General features: G+C 38.3%; 1 protein-coding gene across 7 annotated transcripts in view; it reads right to left on the reverse strand.

The window, feature by feature from the left end:
• The window catches only part of BRD1 (bromodomain containing 1), a 60,711-nt gene that overhangs the window by 27,536 nt on the left and 11,173 nt on the right, over positions 1-22,002 (reverse strand). For all 7 annotated transcript variants that reach the window (XM_039343417.1, XM_039343419.1, XM_039343418.1 and 4 more), the window contains exons 3-5: positions 19,525-19,681; positions 9,480-9,611; positions 3,449-3,577 (exon numbers count right to left, since the gene is read on the reverse strand). In XM_039343417.1, coding sequence (XP_039199351.1) covers positions 3,449-3,577; positions 9,480-9,611; positions 19,525-19,681 — 418 coding nt within the window. The remainder of the gene's footprint in view (positions 1-3,448; positions 3,578-9,479; positions 9,612-19,524; positions 19,682-22,002) is intronic.

Raw genomic sequence — 22,002 nt, forward strand, 5'->3', positions numbered from 1 at the left:
CTCTCTCTCTCTCTGTGTGTGTGTGTGTGTGTGTGTGTGTGTGGTTCAATCCTGATGAACCAAACCCTGCAAGATGTCAATGGTTTTTACCAAGAGAAATATGAAGGGGTCTTACAAGGTTAACAGAACAAGGCCGATACATTTTGTATTTATTGCATGTCTTCATCTTCCTGATCTGAGCACCTTACTCCAATCTTCCCTCCTCCTTAAGCCACATGTTGCCATTCCTTCTGTGTTATCTAAATTCTAGGAGCGAATATTTAACTGATCAGCAACCCTTCCCAATAATCTCATGATTTCTTTTTCTTTATTTCTTTTTGTTGAATGTTACCATTGGAATAGCACTCCTGGTGCCACTCATGTCCAAATAGTCTGCGCACCTTTCCCATAATCATCCCATGCTTTCTCTTTCCTCCCTTAAAGTTTGCATACTACATCAGTCCCCTAAAGATGATTAGGGGACTGGAGGCTAAAGCATATAAGGAATGGTTGCTGGAATTGAGTATGTCTAGTTCACAGGTCGGCAACCTGCGGCTCCGGAGCCGCATGCGGCTCTTTGAGCCTTCCCCTCTGGCTCCCAGCCTCCTCTGCCTTTGCAGAGAGAGATAGAGACAGAGAGAGGCAATTGCACTTCCCTGCTTCTCTCTCTCTCTCTCTCTCTCTCTCTCTCTCTCTCTCTGTGTGTGTGTGTTTGTGTTTTTGTGTGTGTGTATGTGTAAAACAGAGTGTACTCACAGTGTTCTCCGAGGAGCTGAAAAGCTTTCTGGGCAGAGCTCCTCCCTTTGCTGCGTCTCTGCAGGAAGCAGGAAGCAGGAAGGGCCGGAGAGAGCTAGCTAGCCCAGCTAGGCTGACTCAGGAATTCTGGGAGTTGAAGTCCATGAGTCATGAAAGAGACGAGGTTGCTTACCCCTGATCTTGTTGGACAATAGCTTGAAGCTTGCCAGGTGAGCAGCAGATAGGAGGGAGGGGAGAAAGAGAGAGAGAGAAAGAGAGAGGGAGGGAGGGAGGGAGGGAGGGAGGGAGGGAGAGAGAGAGGGGGGGGAAGAGGAGTGGCAGACCAAGGGCAGATAGAGAGGGAGGGAGGGAGAGAGACAGAGAGAGACCCTTTTGACATCTAAAATGAAGATAACACTGCATATATCCTTTTTTTTACCTGTGTGTGTATGTAATTTTATTCTCTTAAAGCATTCTCTTGGTGATCATTGTTTTAATAGTATGGATATTCCCAAGAGTCATATTTTTACTTTTTTTTTTAGTTTGTGTGTGTGTGTGTGTGTGTGTGTGTACACACACACACATACATATATACACACACACGCGCGCGCGCACACACACACACACCTATAATAAAGGTAAAAAAGGATATATGCAGTGTTATCTTCATTTTAGATATCAAAAGGGTTTTGCGGCTCCCGGTGTTTTGTTTTTGGTGGGAAACGGGTCCAAGTGGCTCTTTGAGTGTTTTGGGTTGCCTACCCCTGGTCTAGTTTAATGAAGAAAAGGACAAGGGGTGACATGATAACAGTGTTCCAATATCTCAGGGATCGCCACAAGGAAGAAGGAGTCAAGCTATTCTCCAAAGCACCCGAAGGCAAGACAAGAAGCAACAGATGGAAACGAATCAAAGAGAGAAGCAACTAGAATTAAGGAGAACAATTAATCAGTGGAACAACCTGTCTCCAGAAGCTGTGAATGCTCCAATACTGGAAGTTTTTAAGAAGAGACTGGACAGACATTTGTCTGAAATGGTATAGGATTTCCTGCCTGAGCAGGGGGTTGGACTAGATGACCTCTAAGAACCCTTCCAATGTTGTTGTTGTTGTCATTATCATCATCATCACCATTCCACTGACCTTCTCTTTTTCCTACTGTTCACATTCTGGACAACTGTCCATATCCGAACATGTTAGTTTCAGTCTGCACACAGGCTGTGAAAAACCACCAATTCTATGCATAGAGTATTGTGCACATTCTTATATGCCAGGGATGTCAAACTCAATTTCATTGAGGGCCGCATCAGCATTGCGGTTGCCCTCGGGGGGGCTGGGTAGGTGTGGCCAGGGTGGGTACAGCCTACTGGATGGGCGTGGTTGGAGTGGGTGTGGCCTACTGGGTGGGCATGGCCAGCTCTACATCATTCGCGTCAAGAGTGCCTATGGGGCCTGGGCAGGAGTGGGACAGATCTGAGGGTCTCTGGCAGAAAGGGGTGGGACCAGGGCAGAGCCCATCAAGCCGGATATGTGAAGTAGGCGAGGGCCATTTGCTGGCCACTTCCAGGCGATGGTGCATTTCTTCATTTCTCACAAAGGGTGACACCTCCCCAGCATGCACCCAGGGGGTGGGGCCGACACGGCAGGGGCTGGTTCCTCGCTGTTTCCAGATGGCCTTGTGGAGCTAAGCGTGAATGCATTTCAGCATAGATGGCCCCCACAAAATTGTACACTGGCTCCCAGCCGGCCTGGGCCAGGGCCAAGGCAGAGGAGGCCGTTCCCTCATTGTTTCCAGGATGGCTTCGCGGGCCACATGAAACCACTTCGCGGGCTGCATCCGGCCCCTGGGCCTTGCGTTTGACATGTCTGTTATATGCACTTTGAATAATATACTAAAATTCAAAATATTGTTTTGAAAAGCTGCAACGGATTATTAGAAAATACTGAGAAAAACCAAAATGGCCTGATTTTATTGCAGTGCATTTTTTGACACTTTAGAACTTGACTTTTGCATCTTATTCTAAGCATCCTATATTTAAATGTGTTTTTTAAAACTCTTAAAGTGAGTTTAACCTAATTAAGTTAACTTTAACATTTAAGCCTGGACTTCCAAGGAAGAAACAGTGAACAAAGCAACTTGGTTTGAAGCAAAGCAGATGACCATAATGGAATGAAGAGTCAACGAGTAGACTGCTTCTTTGTAATTCCTCTCCAGACAAGAAGAGAACTTGAGATTATTAACAAGTATTTGAAATAGTTGTTCCTCAGAAGGAAACCATAAAATAATATTCTCTGCTGGGTTTAAAACTCTCGAAGATATAGGAATAGTCATCTTGCTCAAACCATGACTTGATGCCTCAAAAGGTTTTTTTGCATATTTTTTAATCATTTTTTTTAATCTGCTTGTTAATTAATTTTAAGCTATTACAAACCTTTGGATTTTGTAACACTTACCTTTAATCCATAGTGAAAGAAATTTTAAATATAAATTTAAGGACTTTTTTATGGAACAAGCAGCAAAAGGGCAATTACAGGAAATCTTCAATTTATGATCATTGATGTAATGACTGTTCAAAGTTGTAATGGGATTGAAAAAAATAACTTTATGACTGGTTCTCGCATTTATGACTGTTGCAGCTTTCCCCATGGTCAAATGATCGAACAATGACAGATGTTATGTCTGTTACCTTCTACTTCATCAATGAAATTTTCAATATATCAGAAATGTTTCATTTTACCTCTTTAAGATTCACTGGTTGAGCAAATATACGAGCAGAATCCTTTTCCTGTAGCTGGTCCAGTACCGAACGTAATAATACAGTAAATGGAGTCAGTTGAAGTTCCATGGCAACCTGTTCGACTTTGATCTGCACAACAGAGGACAATTATCATCAAAATATGATCACTGGCTACTTTGCTGCTATAATAAATCACAATTAAAGTTCAAACCCATGAAAACTACACTTAGCGATAAATTCTACTGACTAACGAAAGAAACCTTCAGAATGAAATTATAGGCAAAAGGAATATCCATACATGCATAATTTTATAATAGCATAGGAAAATAGATAACAAATTAATTGCAGAATTTATTTATTTAGCATTTACTTGGTCAGTTCAGATTTTAATTACATGCATTATAGTGCATTTGATCATTTATCAAATCCAACTATGGCATTTACTAATAAAGATTATTAAGCCTGATAGGAAGCAAACTGTGTATCTGATATGTAACTAAAATGCTCTCTTAAAAGATTCAATAAACTTCACCATACTTAACCTTGGTATTGATTAAAAAGGAGAGATCTAATTTTTGTTTGGTTGGTTTTTAAAGCTATCACTTCTGAAACACAATTTAACAAAAATAACCATATAATAGCAATTATGTATTGAATATTCAGATGGTTCCCCTCCTTTCCCAGCAAATGATTATGTTTTCTACACTTAAAAAATAGAACTATAAATGATTTAGTAGATATGATGATGCAGGCATCAATATATAGTATATGTTGATCAAAGAATTGTTATTCTTTCCTTCTTCTTTTGAGAATCGGTTATTAAAAAACAATATTTACTAAGCTTAATCAAAATTCAACTTTATTAGAATTATATATATTAAAGCAAACTTAATTCTCCAAGTAGCAATCCTTTATGTTGTACCACTCATACACAAGAGTGAATCCCTATATTTGCAGTAATGGGTAACAATATTGTTGGGGTAAACAACATTATGCAAAATATAGAAAGGAAATAAGAAATAATAAGCCGAAGAAATACCAACATAATTATACTTCCTCATATCTTAATAACCTTGCAAACCATCCATGAATCTATCAGGTCTAATGCCAATTCATATATTGTTTTTATTTTGTTTTTTAAACTTATCTCTTCTGACCGTCTTGAGGATCTTATTAATTCCAGCCAATCATGACTTCTTTCCCCTTTCTCTCAGCTAATTCACATTCTTAAATACATATATAAGTAGTTCTTGTTTAACAACTGCCATTCATAATTATGATAGGGATGAAAAAGTAGCTTTGCAATCCTTGTCTAAATTTAGACCTTCACAGCATTCATCACATTTGCCATTATTGTCAGTTAGTTCACATTGTCTTGTGCCTGACCCATTCCCCCTCCCCAAAGAGCAGAGAGATCACCTAAACAAGCTATCGCTACCTGACAATACATCACATCTCTAAAAAGCACTAACTTCTTAACTGGCTGGCATTAATTGCCTAAAATTAACAATTAATCAGTTTTACACTAAAGGCTTTTGTTAGCTTCCTAGGCATTTGGTGTCTCCTAGTTGATTGGTTTCAATGTGTATTCCTCATTGTGTACTTGCTGTCTTCTAATTCAGTGCTTTTCAATCTTTTCACAGATTGTAACACTTTTAGGACATGCCAATATTCGAGTACCACCAGTGCTTAGCACGGTGTCAAAAACTTGATGTCCAAAAAAAAAATAATAATAATAAAGGAAAAAAGTACCGGTTTTAATTTCTCTGAGGATAGTTCATTTGCTGAATCTCTTTCACTTTGCACTGACGAATGTATGATGAATTTATCCATATTTATTAATATGCACCACTGCCATGATGGATGGGTCGCTGGTGGACCCTACTTTCTTCTCTCCCTCTCCTTGCTCTCCCTTTCACAGCCTCTACTCCTTCGTTGATCCCTCTTGCTTGTCTCATAGAAGCCTCTTCTCCTTCTCTCTTTCTCCTCACTGCTTGTCTCACAGAAGCCTCTTCTTCTCCGTTCCCTTCTTTCTGTTTTTTTTTCTCTCCCTCTCCTGCCAAAACCTCCTTTTATATCCCTTCCCTTTCTCCCCTCCCTCCTTCTCTTTCGATTGTGCCACTCTGGAGCTCAGGAGAGCTACAGCATCTGTCACTACCCCACTCCCTCATGCAGTCACCCACTCCCCAGCTGGCGATTACACACAGCGCTTGATCAGCTGGAGCTGCCCATGCCGATCCTGGGCCTTCAGCAGAGCCCCGGCAGCCCTGCAGCTCCAGCTGATTTTTTGCCCAAAGACTGCGTGCGGCTGCTGGCCATCCCTGATGGAAGGCTGAGTCAACTATGAGCCAGTCAGGATTGAGGGAATCAAAACTCCAGGCAATATGAGCAGAGTTAGCCTGCAATACTGCACTCTAACCACTGCGCCATCACAGCTCTTGGTAGCTTTGTACCATATAATATCAATATATGTATGTGTGTATATGTGTGTATAAAGTGTGTGTGTATGTGCGTATAAAGGTTATCTTATCTATCACCTTTTTCTGAGTAATTTTTCAAAAATATTCATTTCCAAAACTTTGTTGAAGGTGAAGGTGAGATTACAGCATTTGTTTTACATGAAGTATCCTTCAGAGTCTTAGAGTTAGATTCAGAATTTTAATGAGACTAAAAACATAGAGCTGTTCAGACACAAACACAAATAGAAAGAACTAATAAATGGATTTCTAAAAAAAGAATTTTGTGCTATTTTTTAAAAAAACAAAAGGATGGTGAATATTAGAAAAAATTGCTGCCACAATGCCTATTTTTTATTTACATTTAATCAAGGTTCGCAGCAATTTAAGATAATTTTTGGGAGACTGTGTATTTATCAAATTTTCTCCATAATAAAATGAACAATTCACCTATTTCTTTCCAATTAGTTAGTTCATAGTAATCAGAAAATCTGTACGGACATTGGTAAAGCAAAATATAGCTCATCAAAATACATGTAAACTGAGATTGACAGCCTATTTGAGCAACTCTGTAAAACTTGAGCTTGGGCAGAATGAGTATCATAGCAGTATATTTGCTGTATTAGAAGACATGGGGCAGAGAGATTGAAAAGCCTCGATAAATTATAAAGACATTTTCCAAATTCTTGAAGTCAGGGCAAAGACTTATGTTTCTTCATAGCTCCAAACCTAGAAATAATTAATGAATTGTGTTTTATAAATAAGCTAATTGCTTCAAAAATGCAAAAGTACATAAGCCTTTCTCTGATGGGCTTATTCCTCCCTATTATGATTATTACGAGTACTCAAACTTTGAAAGTATGGTAATTAGATATACTATGTTTCTCCGAAAATAAGACATGGTCTTTTTTTTTTTGCCTCCAAGAGGCACCAGGTCTTATTTTCAGCCCCCTCTCTGGCGTCCAGTTTTATACTACCTTCTTTGGAAGACCCTGGAAAGGGTCGAAAGTCGCCCTGGAGGCACGTTCACCATTAAGGAGGACCCTCGCACCACTTGAAAGCCAAAATTACAACGAAGCACGGTGGAGGATTTGGGTGAGACCCTTCCTTACCTCTCTTTTACCCTAACCACTTTCCTGTGAAAGCCTCCTGAAACTTCTCCTCTGCTCTTAATACAGCGGCGTTTGCCTACTTTGGGAATTTAACTCTTGAAAAGAATAACTAATCTCAATAACTAAATAACTGGATTTTTTTTTTTTTTTTGATACTTTGGGGTCCCAAAAAGTTCCTATTATAGAGACCTATCATTTTATCTATTTATTAACTTTTTAAAAAATACTTTATTTTCCTTTTTCTAACTGGAATAAAAACCTAATGGGCGTCTGGAAAAAGAATTCATAGCCTGTGAAGACATCTTGTGGTGAAGCTTGGAACAGAAACTGATTTTTTTCTGCCTGTGAGGCCTGTTGACTCCTCACATTATCTAAAAAAAAGATAAGAGTTGGAAAAGCTGGGTGGTGGAAACAACTTCTAGAAATTGTGGAGGTGGACACTGGACTCTTACTAAGCATAGCCTCCACTAAAAGACTATCTCTAACCACTTACCCACAACTTAAGTATAAACTGATAGTTGAAAAAATCCTTGAACCCACTGAGTTAATGAATTCCAGAAAGCCAAAGATGTTACCTCAAAACTACAAATTGAACCCCAGATGCCAACTGATCAACTTACAAGCCAAAAAACAACAGGAACAAATTAATACTAAAGAGGATTCTACACAAGATGCACAACTTATTGAGAACTTTGATAACCAAATACTGATTTCAACTAAAGTACCTGTAACTCCAAAAGCAACAGGAACTGAACAACATAACACATTGAGAATCTAGACAATCAATTAACAACTACAACACTGGACATGACTTTCTACTCTAGTTAGACGAAATTAGAAGAAGACCAGACTGAACTGACGATAAACACTTTAAACCAAACATGGAGATTGGAATTATTAAGTCAACAACCTAATAACTACAAAACAGTTCCTTTGAAAAATTGATAACTGGCTGTTCTCCCTTGATTCAAACAATATGTGTAGGAATGAAGGGACACCTATTTGAGGACTTAAAGACACTAGTATGGAAACCTGCCTGGCAAAAAAAGAAAGGCAGAGTTAGATTTAAAAATGGGACTTTTTCCATTTGTCTTTTTTTTTCTTTTCTCCTTCTCCTCATAATTGATGATGGAATAGCTTAAAATTTTATTTAACGGGTTAAGGAGATTTTTAGAGATATTGATCAATTTAATATTTAGGACCTAGATTTATAATGGAAATGAAAATTAATTGTTAGATTATAGTTTTGAATTGTAATATGGAAATGGGTTTGTGACAGAAAAATATTTTATTAGCAAATGAGGAGCTATCAGGACAAGAAATAGAATATATTTGTGAAATAAAGTAAGAATTTAATTTTCGGAATAATATGTGTAATCTAGACACGACAATTATTTGGTAATGAAATGAGGGAAATTAGGGTTACCCAAAGTTTAATTATTCTGATTATTAATGGCTAAATTGGAACATGGTAATTGGAATTAAGTAAAACTTAAAAAACAGGATTTGGATATGTATAACTAAAATTTTACTGATAAATGTATTGATTGATTGAGCCCTATCTAGAAATGTATTAACTTGAATATGATATAAAAATTAAGGGAAATAGAGAGGGAAATTTTAATGAGGTAACCTGAGATATATATGAATGATTCTGTTATTGGATTTTTGATTACCCTATCACCACGCTGCTTCCTAATCACTTGGATGTAAAAATTGAAAAATTAATAAAACTTGTTTTTTTAAAAAAAGACAGTCTTTTTTTGCCTCCAAAAGAGGCATCAGGTCTTATTTTCAGGGGATGTCTTTTCCATGGTCTCACCTCACGGCAGCGGCATCAACAGCCTCGCCCAGCCAGCCCACTTCTGCAGCTGAAGGAAATGCCTCTGCAGCTGAGAATGGAGCTTCAGACTGATGCGTGCAGTGGCCCTCAGCCTGCATTTTGCCGACAGAGGCCTTCCAGAAAGGCCTCTGTAGCCGAGAACCAAGTACAGATTGAATCTGTAGCTTGGTTCTAGGCTGCAGAGGCCTTTCCAGAAGGCTTCTGATGGTGAAATGCAGGCCACGGGGAATCCGGAGTTCCATTCTCAACTGCAGAGGCCTTTCTGAAGGCCTCTGATGGTGAAATGCAGGCCGGTGTGTGTGTGTGTGTGTGTGTGTGTGTGTGTGTGTGCGTATGCTGCAGAAGAAGTGGGTTGGCGAGGCGAGGTAGGTGTCAATTCATGGGAGGCCTGGCTGCAACGGTAAGCGGGTGCATGGGGCAGCTCCCTATTGCTGTCCCTTCTTTCCACAATCTTAGAAGATGTCATTAATCCTCACTACAGTGCTTGATATTAGAATAGATATTTTTTAAAAGGGAAAATAAAATCTCTCCCATTACAGGAAAAACAGCCCTATCATTTCTATTCACTACGTGAAACTTAAGGTATATAAACTAAGACAAAATCATCAACAGCTTTATACCTGTTCTCTTTTTAATTTTTCTCGTTTTCGTATAAGCTCTATCAACAACCGTGCTCTTTCAAGATCATGACGGAGTCTTTGCCAGTACTTCAATTTTTCTTTTAAGGCTTGTGTTTCTTCATCATCTTCCCTCTTAAGAGAAAAAAAAATCATGTATTTGTATTTACAATTAATTTAATTGTAACATTAAGTAGCTAGTTACTCTATTACAAAAACAACTGTTAGTACATTTTGCCTGTAGTACAAAATTATTGACAATTGAAATATTTTTTCTTTGTGTAAAACAAGGCATCTCAATCTACACTTTTTTATTTTATTCATATATTTTGCTCCTTGTGTAAAATATTCTGTTTCCCCCAAAATAAGACCCAATTGGAAAATAAGCCCTAGCATGATTTTTACAATGTCATAATATAAGACCGCCCCCAAAAATAAGCCCCAGTTATGATCATCAGCCAGACAGACGCATTTAGTACCATATTTTCCCCAAAATAAGACCTAAACAGAAAATAAGCCCTAATATGTCCTTTGGAGCAAAAATTAATATAAGACCCGGTTTTATTTTAGGGGAAACACAGTAAGAACTCATTCATAATGACTTCCAGTAATGCTTGTAGCACCATGGGTGCAGAAGAAAGAAGCTCCATTTCCTACGCCCGAATTCTACCCGTCCAAAAGCATCTAAAGTTGCCCTGTAGAAGCGATGGGCCAAATGGCGAATCTTTGTAGATTGCATGTTAGCGGTAGCTGACCCGCTTGATCCAAGGAAGCCTTCGGGACCGGCAGGAAGAAAGGCTGACCGACCGCACCCATGCTGTCAGCCATAAGCTACTGATTGCTGGAAGAAAACAATTACAATCAAGTGGAAAGCAAAACAGGTGATCTGGGTGAGACTATTTTCCTTATCTCTCTGACACTGGAAAAAAGCTCTCGAAAAGCAAGAAATCCCCAAAGCTATGGGGGGGGGGGAAGACTTTTCTTTTACTCCTCCCTCCTGAAAAACACAAGTGGCAGTTTAAGCTTTCGGGGGAAATTAAAGAGACTTATAATAACATTGTGAAGATAATTAAGTGGGACAGAAAACGACTACTTTGGGAAGCTTTAACATCCATAAACTTTTCTTTTTATTCTTTGTTTGGAAACCATCGGACTATAACTTCGCAAAATTCCCAAAGTCTGGCTGGGGAAATATAAAATGGACATCTAATGACAACTAGTGGCAAAACTAAGAACTACACTCACCCCCCCTTTTTTTTCTTTATCAAGCTATTATGGTTGGAGTGAGAATTTGGCTAGATGCCCAGACACAGCTTATAGACTAAACTCTTTGATGTCCTTGGAATTTATAGTCCTGGAGATTGTAGCTGGAAAAGAGAAGAATCTTTTTGGGTTGCCCTTCTTTACAGGATGGATTATAATTACAAATAAAAGTTGTTTTGAAGTCATCTGACTTCCCTGGATTACAAATACAGCTTGATCTGGAATTTTTACAAGCTCTTTTGAGACAGAGTGAATAACAAGAAAATTCTACTAGCATTTTGGATTACAATTTGGATTGCAAATTAGACAATATATTTTTTCCTTTTTTCCCTTTTATCCTTTTTTTTAACTATTTATTATTTTTACTATTTACCTCTCCTATTTGTTAGGAACATATTGGATTACAAATTCTGATTTACTTGGTGGATTACAAAGTATGATTAAAAGATAAAGATGAGCATCCCAAACCTATCTAAAGCTGGAAAAAAGTAACTTCTGCTCCCTCCTCTGCTTCTGCAAGTCCAGTTTATCAAAGATCAATTGATACAATGCTCCAATAAGAAAAGGCTAATAACTTCCAAAAAGAAACACAAGCGACACTACAAGCAATTCAGAAGGCAATTGCTACTCATGTGGTAGTTACAACGAGAAACCATGAGATGAAAAGTGATCTTGATAAAATGAATCAAAAAATTAATAACACAGACTCTCAATTTGAAAATTTCAAACAAATGGTTACAAAAAACCAACAAAGAATTCAAAAAATAGAAGATAAATCAACTGAGGTTGACCAGAAATTAAAAGAGTTAAAGATGAAAATCAGAAATTGATCTAAATAAATAGTGAACTAGAAGACTCGACAGCTGTCATGGAAATGGAAAACGCCTCATACTTTTTATGATTTCAAAATATAATGGAAGATAAGGAAGAGGACTTTCTAGACCTGATAACGGAATTATTGGCCGACGCACTGGAACTGGGAAACAAATAATGGAAGGAGAATTAGATCAGATCTATCGAGTTAACATAAACTACACTAGAAGAAATAAAATCCCCAGAGAAGTACACGTTAGTTTTCTTAAAAGATCAGTTAAGAGACGAGATTCTGAAAAGAGTAAGAGATGAACCTCTGAAATACAAAGAAAAAGAAATTGTAGTTCTCAAACAAATCCCTAAGACAGCGGTTCTCAACGTTTGTGTGACGGCGACCCCCGTCACACAAACGTTCTGCGCATGCGCAGTGCGGCGCGCATGGGGGCGGGGCCCCATGTGCGGCTCGCATGCGCGGCGCCACCCCGAGGGGAGAAAATGGCGGATCACCTTCTTTGGCGACCCCCGAAAAATGGTCGATCAACCCCAACTGGGGTCGCGACCCATAGGTTGAGAACCGCTGCCCTAAGAGAATAAGAGAAAAATGAAGAGAATACCAGTTTCTAACTAGAAAATTAATTGAAAAAGGAGTGAATTTCAAATGGCTGATTCCAGAAGGGATTTTAATCTATTAGGACACAAAAAGATATAGACTGGATACGCCACCTAAAGCAATGGAATTCTATGATAACCACAGAGCGTTTCCGGAAGGAGGTAATTTTGAATCTGATACAACGAGAGAAACAAAGAAATAGAAAGAGATGGCAGTAGAAGGAACAGTTAAACCAAGAGAGGAGGAAGAAATTAAAAATACATACATAGAAGGAGCAAAGCCAAGAGAACAGAGACAGATAAGATTGACTAGAAGAGGGCTCTTCAACCTTTTCACCCATTGTACCACTTTTAAGATACGGCAGTATCCGAGTACCACCAGTCGCCTAGCAAGGTGTTAAAAACTTGATGGGGCTTCAGCCATCTCTCGCTCAGGCTTGGGCGGTGCTGCCACCGGTTCAGCTCATTCCCCTCCCCTGCTACCACTATTCTAGAATGGTCTCGTACCACCTGCCAGGTGCCAATGTACCACAGGTGGTACTTGTACCACTGGTTGAAAAGCCCTGGACTAGAAGATTAAGACTTAGATATAATTGAAAGAGATAGAGAAGGAAAATGGGATCTTGTCAATGAATATAAATGGACTAAATTGTCCCTCAAAAAGGAAAAACTTTTTTACACAACTACAAAAATTAAAAATGGATATAATTTGCCTCCAAGAAACACATATTAAGAGACAACACTATAAATTGTTAGAACAACCGAAAATTGATAAACTTCACTTTGCATTAACACATCAAAAGAAAAGAGGAACAGCCCTATACATTAAAGAAACAATGAAACCTAAAAAAAGTTATGCGGATGAAGAGGGAAGAACATTAACAGTAGAAATAATGATGGATCAAAAACAGACACTGATTGTAGCACTATACACACCAAATGATAAACAAGAACAATTTTATCAAAAATATATAAAAAAATATTAGAATTGGTCTATCAAAATCTTTGTGTAATGCGAGACTTCAATGCAATAACAGATGGAACTTTGGACTATAAAAGCACTAAACAAGGGAGGAAAGGAAGAAATATATTACCTGAAGTATTTTTTAAAATGGCAGAAGAACTCTATATCCAAGACATATGGAGAGAGAGAGAGAAATCCAAAGAAACTACAATATACATTTTGCTCAAATAGATAAAAATCATGGTCTAGAATTGATATGATATGGATATCCTCAGATCTTAGCACGATGATACAAGAAATTGAGATAGAAACTAATATCTAGGCAGATCATAACCTAATAAAGAGGAGGCAAGAAAAAATTAAGATGGTCCTTGAACAAATCTATATTGAAAGAAAAAGAATTCATACAACTAGTGACAAAGGAAATGGACTTTTTTTTCAAAATAAACGAGAAAAAAGAGACATCGCTTCAGAATATGTGGGACACAGCTAAAGCAGATTTCAGAGGATTGGCTATAACTTATACTGCTAAAAAGAATAAAGAAAAGAAACAACAACAGTTACAGTTGAAGGAAGAATTCAGAAAATTAGAATCAAAATTACAAATAGACCCACAAAAGAAAAAACTTAAGAAGTAAATGGAAATAATAAAACATAACTGCCATGTGCAGTCTCACAAACAAAAGAAGTGGGACTAAAAAAGTTGTTCAATCAATCAATTTCAACTTCTTACGAAAACAAAAAAGATTTTGCAAAGTTGGAATTGATTGATTGAACTTTTTTAGTCCCACTTCTTTTGTTTGTGGGACTGCCCACAAACGGGTCGGGTGGGGGAGGGGACTGCCAATGTCACTGCCGTGAGGCTTGGCAGAGGCTCCCGAGGGCCATGATTCTCTCCTCCCCAGCCAGCCAGCCAGCCAGCATCGCCTGGCCTACTCCTCACCTGGCCAGCCGTCTTCACGCTCTTCTCCTTGTTGTTCTCCCCACTCAATCGGTGCCAGTGGCTTGGATGGGTCTGCTCCGTCCGAGATGAAGAAAGCAAAGGTGCAGCAGCGGGATTGCTCTCAAACAGTAAGAGCCAGGTGTGCTTCTTGCTCGTGTGCGCCTGACATATTGAGAGCAATCCTGCTGCTGCACCTCCACTTTCTTCAACTCAGATGGAGCAGAGGCATCCAAGTCACTGGTAGCTGCTTGAGTGTCAAAGACGAGCTTTGCTGCTGCTTCTGAGCCACACCTGGGCTACGCCTTGCTGCTGCCTCCCAAATTCCACCTTCGCCACTTGGGGAAGCAATGGAGAAGCGTTCCATCCTGGAGGGAAGCAGCAGCACCAATGGAGCACTCCGTTGGGGGTGTGGGGGAAGCAGTGGCGGTAGGACACTTTGTGCGGGGGGAAAAGCAGCCGCAGCGGTAGAGCGCTTCATGGGGGGGGAAGCAGTAGCGGCGGGGCATTCCATGCAGGAGGGGGGGATAAGCAGCAGGGTTTTGTGGCTCCCGGTTTTTTATTTTCTCTGGGAAATGGGTCCAAATGGCTCTTTGAGTCATTCAGGTTGCTGACTCCTGGGCTAAACAGAATTTTTTTGAAAACGCCAACAAACCGGGGAGATGGTTAGCACATAGATTGAAAAAAGAAAAAAAGGAAAAAAATGATAAACAAGTTGCAAGACTCAAAAGGTGAATTACAATTTCAAAATGAAACCATTAAAAAAATTATCAAAGACTATTACGAGATACTTTACAATGCAGAGGAAATTTCAAAAGAAAAAATTCAGCAGTATTTAAAAAAAAGCAGACTTACCTAAAATCTCAGAGAATATTCAAAATATATTAAATAGAAAAATATCAATGATGGAGATTAAAGAGGCTATAAAAAGGCAAAAAAATGACAAGACTCCAGGTCCAGTATGAATCATTACTAAGCCCAATATTGAAAGAACTGTGCAATGAAATACTGTTGGAGCTAAAATACCAAATACATGGAGCCAATATTACCCTAATACCCAAACAAGACTCTGATCTAACACAAATAAAAAATTATAGACTAATATCGTTATTAAATGTAGATTATAATTTTTTGCCTCAATAATAGCAGAAAGACTAAATAAATTTTTGACCGAATTTATACATACAGACAAAAATGGCTTTCTATCTAAAAGACAGATAAAAAATAATTTAAGAATGATTCTAGATGTTCTAGAGTAGGGCTTGTCAACCAATGGTACAAATACCACCGGTGGTACATTGGCACCTGGCAGATGGTACGCGACCATGCCCAGCCTAGTCAAGTGTACCAGGGAGAGGGAATGAGCCAAAGCAGTGCAGTGCAAGACTTGCTGTGAGAGTCCTCAGGAGCTGCAGGGTTGCCGGGGCAAGACAAAGGTCCCAGGATCAGTATTTCCAGCTCACCCGGAAGAGAAAAGAGGAGGAGGGCAGAGCCAGGAGAGGCTATAAAAAGAGGCAGTTTTGGCAGGAGAGGGAGAGGGAAAAAAAAGATGCAGCCTTGGATGGAGGAGTCAGCTGGAGATGCACCGAAAAGGGGGGGGAGGACAGGAGATCAAACAGGTTGGCCAGGAGCTCATCTACAACTTCGTGGCAGCCATCCATGCCAGGCGCGTACATAGATGGCAGTGAAAAACAGTGAAAGGGAAGCACTTAGAACATGGTCAGCCTGCAGGGCAAACAGTCACCCGGGACACCAGGCCCATGCACTCACTGCCTCCTGTGCGTGCACCCAGGCATCTTTGGTTTCTTGCCAACTTTCCCTCACCTGGCCCAGCATCTCTGTGCAGTTAGGAGAACATGCTGCTGCCTGCTGAAACCGGGCAGGTTGGGGGCTGAACATCATAGTGCAAATAACAGACTCTCATGCTGCTTGCGGTGTCCCCTCCCCGGAGCCCACAGAGCCGGATGTGTGAAGTGGGCGAAGGCCATTTTCTGGTCTCCTTTAGGGGATGGTGCCTTTCTTCATTCCTTGCAGAGGGTGACCCATCCCCTGCTGCATTTCTTGCCTGTTGTTCTCCCTTCCTCATCGTAAATATCTTCCCGCCACTCTGCTCTTAAGGCTGTGCGGCTCTTGTCCAGGAATTTGCAGTGGTCTTTGAAGCCATGGCCACCAGTCTCTCCCCCTCCCCTTGTCCCTTCCTGGGCATGGAGGGATGAAGGAAGGAAGGAGATGGGAATGAGAAAGAGAGGCAGGGAAGGAGGGAGGGTGGGAAACAGGAAGGAAGGAGATGGGAATGAGAAAGGAAGGCAGGGAAGGAAGGAAGGAAGGACCTGAGGGAAATCCTGTCTTAGCACTTGGCCACCAGCAATCCTGCTGCCCTTGGCCACCAACAACCCCCATGCCCCCTCCTCCTGGCCTATCCTGATGGTTTCCCATCCTATTGCTAAGGATGCTTTGGTTACAAAGCCAGGTTTGCTCACATGGAGAGGGAATGGGCCTCACTCTGACCCACGCACTTTGCCCTCCTGCACACACCATGAGCAACTTGGCCAAGGAGAGTGGGCACATCAGGAGCAGCAGCCTTCACAAGGAGATAAGCGCAGCCAGGCGCCCCTTTGGGGAAGTGGGGATGGATTGGGTTGGGCTGCAGAGTCCTGGTGCCACAGGAGCTCAAGGGCTGGGCTAGGTGCTTGCCTTCTGCTGCCCATGGCTCTGGGTAACCCACACCAATGAACAAGAGGTACGGCGAGACTCCTCCAGGGGACCATGCCCTGGCGCCCATCCCAGTCCCACCTCCCTCCACCGGAAACCCTCAGATCCCCTCCACAGGAGCCCTGTGACCTGAGCGTCATTGAGCTGGCCACTACTCCCCCCCTCGGCCACTGACTTTGCTTGTCAAAAGGTTGCAAAAGGGGATCACATGACCCTGGGGATGCTGCAACAGTCAGAAGTGTGAAAAATGGTCATGTCACTTTTTTCAATGTCGTTGTAACTTCGAACAGTCACTAAGTGATACTTTATTTTTATTTTTATTTTGGGGGGGAGGGTCATCAAGTTTTTGACACCTTGCTAGGTGACTGGTGGTACTTTAATATTGCCATATCCTAAAAGTGGTACAATCTGTGAAAAGGTTAAAAAGCCCTGTTCTATAGTACTATGAAATCCACCCAGGGAAACAGATGACTTTAATATTTCTTGATGCACAGAAAGTGTTTGATAATGTAAACTGGCAATTTATGTTTCAGCAATTAGAGAAAACTTTATAAATGTAATCAAAACAATTTATTATAAGCAAAAAGCCAAAATAATTGTAAATGGAGATTTTACAGAAAACTTTGATATCAAAAAAGGTACAAGACAGGGATGTCCACTATCTCCATTATTATTTGTACTAACACTGGAAGTATTGAATAGAAACATCAGATAAGATATAGAAATTAAAGGACTGGAGATAAAAGATGAAAAATATAAATTACAAGCATTTGCAGATGACTTGGTTTTTATATTGGAAGAACCACTTGAAACAAGCACTAAACTTATGGAGAAAATAAGAAAAATTTGAAGAAGTGGCAGGATTGAAAATAAACAGAGAAAAGACTAAAGTGCTAACTAAAAATCAGAAAAACAAAAAAAACAACTAGCAAAAAAAAATCTTCAAATAGTTAAAAAAGTTAAAATATTTGGGAATTTATTTAACAGCAAGATGTACAACAATAAAAGAAGACAATTATGCAAGATTGCTAAAACAAATAAAACTGGATTTGGAAAAGTGGAAAATTTTACAACTTTCAATGCTGGGGAAAACAGCAACAGTGAAAATGAATATCTTACCAAAAATACTCTTTCTATTCCAAACGATACCTGTAAGACTGGAAAAAGCCTTTTTTGATGAACTAAACACAACAATATTGAAATTTATCTGGCAAGGAAAAAAGCTACAGACAGATAATGTTACAAGAAGCGAAAGAAAGTAGAGGATTTGTATTGCCAGATTGGATGTTATACTACCAAGCAACTATATTAACATGGCTTAATGGATAATGCTCAGAGATAAAAGACTATTATACCTAGAGGGGCATCACCTACAACTTGGTTGGCATGCCTTTCTGTGGTATGGGAAGAATAAAATTCATAGATATTTTCAAAACCACTTTATAAGAAATGCACTTTTTTTAGAATGGGAAAAAATAAAAGCGAAAATTTATATCAAAATACCTGGATGGCTTTCAACAATGAAAGCATTTGCTTATCCAAATTTAATTAATTACGGCAAAGTTGTGACCTATAAAGATATTTTGAACAATGAAGGGAAATTGAAAGACAGACAAGATTTACAAGAACAAGGCATTGATCTATCATGGTGGCCATATTTGCAAATCCAAACGAGATATGAAAAAGATGCTAAAACAATGGGATTTTATAAATAACAGACAGAATTCGACCAGATAAAACAGACGAAAAACTGATTAAGAAACTCTATAAATATCTGTTAAGCTTAAGATGGAAGAAGAACAAATAAAAGAAACAATGATAACACGGGCAAAGAATTTGGACATAATATAGAATTAGAGAACTGGCAAAAGTTATGGGAAAGAAATGCTAAATTAACAAAAGCAGTAGCATATAAAGAAAACTTATATAAAGTGTTTTACAGATGGCATTTAACACCAGTGAGATTAGCAAAAATGTTTAAAAATATTTCAAACAAGTGTTGGAAATGCAATCAAAAACGAGGTACTTATTACCGTATCTGGTGGACATGCCCTAAAGCTAAAAGATTTTGGTCAAAAATACATTTATGGTTGGAGAAAATGACTAAAAAACAAATAGATTTTAAGCCAGAATTATTTTTGTTAGGAGTAATAGGGGCAAATTATGATAAAGACTGTATATATTTAATTTTACATCTATTAACTGCAACAAGAATTTTATTTGCCTAACATTGGAAAAATGGAAATTTACCAACTAAAAAGAATTAATTAAGAATGTTTTAGAGTGTGCAGAAATGGATAGATTGACTTTAAAAATAAAAGAGAAGACTCAGTGTATTTTACAACATGGGATAATTTTTATCAATGGCTAGAAAAATGTGTTAAAGAGAAAGGAATGTGATATGTAATATTGAATATATACCAGTAAGAAGACTATTGAGTGATTAATTAACATATTGTTTATGATAATTAGTTACTACTTACTGTTTTTTTCTTTTTAAATACATGTACCCAGACAACATGTTGTTTGCTAAATATTAAGAATGTTATTTTAAAAAATCCTAACCCTAAACCCAACCCCAACCCCGACCGTACCCTATTCCTAATCCTATAAAAACTAATAAAATATATACATTAAAAAAAGAACTCATTCATAATTATAGTGGTCCTGGATAATTGTACCCATACATTATGAACTCAAATATGCCAAATAATTTAATCATAAGTGAAGTAAGGAAATAAAGGTACCTGTTGTGTGTTTCTTTGTGATTGCAAGCTGGATTGTAGTCTCCTCAATAAAGGAACACCATTTCTGGACAACCTTTTAAGTAGCCAGTAACTGTGAACTCTTTCTACAAATTGCTTCTTTCGCTGAATTGCCACCTGATTCATAATTTTATTTAATCTGAAACAGGAAAGAAAGAAGTAGCAATATTTTCAAACAAAAACTGAACATATTTTAATTATAAATCTGACTAGAAGTTATTGTTGTTTCAAAAATATTCTACTATACGAACATCTTTACATGGTTCTGTTTTTTTCAATCCTTTTTCTAATATTGGATACTTATGTCACAAATTATTGGTAGAAATCCTTTCAAGTTTAAAAGATTTATTGTATATTAAAGAAGAATGCTAAACAAACATATAGTAACGTTTTTGGCATGGGGAATCCATTACAATTATTTACATTCATCAGTTACACAGAAACTACAAAATCTAATAATTCATATTATTTAATCTTTTTGTACTTTGAAGTATTTACTCAGATTTCCATAGTAAAGTTACAAAACAAATTCTTAACAATTCACATATTCAAAAACCTGCAATAAGAAAATGAACACACACACACACACACACACACACACATATATTCATTACAAATTTTGTTAATTATTTAACATTTAAGAGTAAGGTGACCAAACAAACTCTTAACACTTAAACTCGTCATATAGACAAAAATCTTCAATAAATAAATGATGCAATTCATTCATCCATCTATCCATCCCCCCCCAGCTTATGGATCTAAAAATCTCTACACCCTGTTTAACAAGCACATTAGGTATTCCCCAAGTAATAACTCATGCTATTTGTGAGCAGTTTCCATTGTAATAACTCATGCTATTTGTGAGCAGTTTCCATCAATTTAATATGCAGAGGAAACTTGGCTACCAGAATAAAGTGTATTTGCTCCTCCAATCTCTTATTATAATGCATTGTGAAACCCTATATCCCCTTAGTTTTACTGCAGACATGTCAAATTTGCGTCGTCACATGATGTTGCACAACGTATCAGAACTTTGTCCCCATTGCCGGCAATGGGGTGGGCGTGGTTTCCTCATGAAGTATCTGGCCCGCAGGCCAGCAGTTTGACACCTCTGTTTTACTGGGTTTAATTATTTAACCCTATCTACAAATACATATTAAGTCCTGAGCATTATTTATCTTACAACCTAGGAAGGACAGGGGGGTTTTTTTGGGAAAAACTAGACTACAAACTATCCTTGTTTTTGAGAAATACCACAATTATTATATTTTAGCTTAAAGGTCTTCCTTTAGTCCAGGACATTCAGAATGGAAATTTTCAACAAGACAACATTCTAAATAATATTTAAAGTGACAAGCCACGCTCCTCATGGAGTATATTCCAACTGAAAGTATTTTATAAATTTATAACATGAAAGTACCACAAGACTGTTTTATTTTAAGACACTTGAAGACAGGGCTGCCTGACATATTTGTATTAGTTAATGCTAGCAACACATTATCATTTAATAGTTTCATAAACATTTTAAAATATTCTTAAATGCTTAATATTAAATTATCTAGAACATATCTATATATCTATCTACATATCTACCTATCTACCTATCTATCGATGTTCTGAAGTTACTGTTATGTTAAACATAATCTGAAAATTGGTAGAAATCAAGTAAGTAATATCATAATACAGTTCTACATAGCTTATTCCTGACTTCAAACTGTGGCCTGCCACAAAGGGAACAAACTATAGATATCTGGTTCAAGTATCAAGCTAAATAAACTACAGAAAGAAATTCTTGGTTTTGTTTAAATATAAGTCATGGACAAGGAACAGCATGCATTAGTTAAAGTTATCTGTTTCATAGCTTATAAGCTCACACTTGAAGTTCTAGAAACATTATGGAAGTCTGAAGAGTTAAATGTTTGGTGTATTTAAGGTATAAGGCACAACAAGAACAAGCAATATTTTTTTTTCCAAATAGCCAGACTATGCAATGCCAATTATGTAGAATTGTGGAAGCTGCATTGCAAAATATTTAAAGGACAAAATTTTGTTTCTTCTTAGCAAGCACACAAAATGCAATACAACTCGCTTCTTCTTTCTCCATAAGATATGTCTACAACTTGGGTAATACCTTAGAAACTGATATCCTTTCTGCAATCACTTTAAGACTGAAAGGACTCTTAGCCAAAAATGTGTTTCTGAAGCAGCATATTACTAAAATCAATTATACACAAGGAAACATGTAATGCTTCACCATTAAACAAAATTGAATAATTCCAAATAGTTGGAATAGGCAGCTGAACAGGGAGATAATCGAAGTATGCATAATTTCTTTCATAGAATACTGAATATAGATAAGGAAAAAATCAAATTAGGATTAGGATCAGCCCACTAAGCTGACTGAAAGAAAATTTAATAGAAATGAAAAGAAAATATTTCCTCTCACAGCATGTAATTAAC

This window comes from Crotalus tigris, unplaced genomic scaffold, assembly GCF_016545835.1.
Source record: "Crotalus tigris isolate CLP2741 ecotype Arizona unplaced genomic scaffold, ASM1654583v1 scf7180000017850.1813134, whole genome shotgun sequence".
NCBI classification, from domain to species: domain Eukaryota; kingdom Metazoa; phylum Chordata; class Lepidosauria; order Squamata; family Viperidae; genus Crotalus; species Crotalus tigris.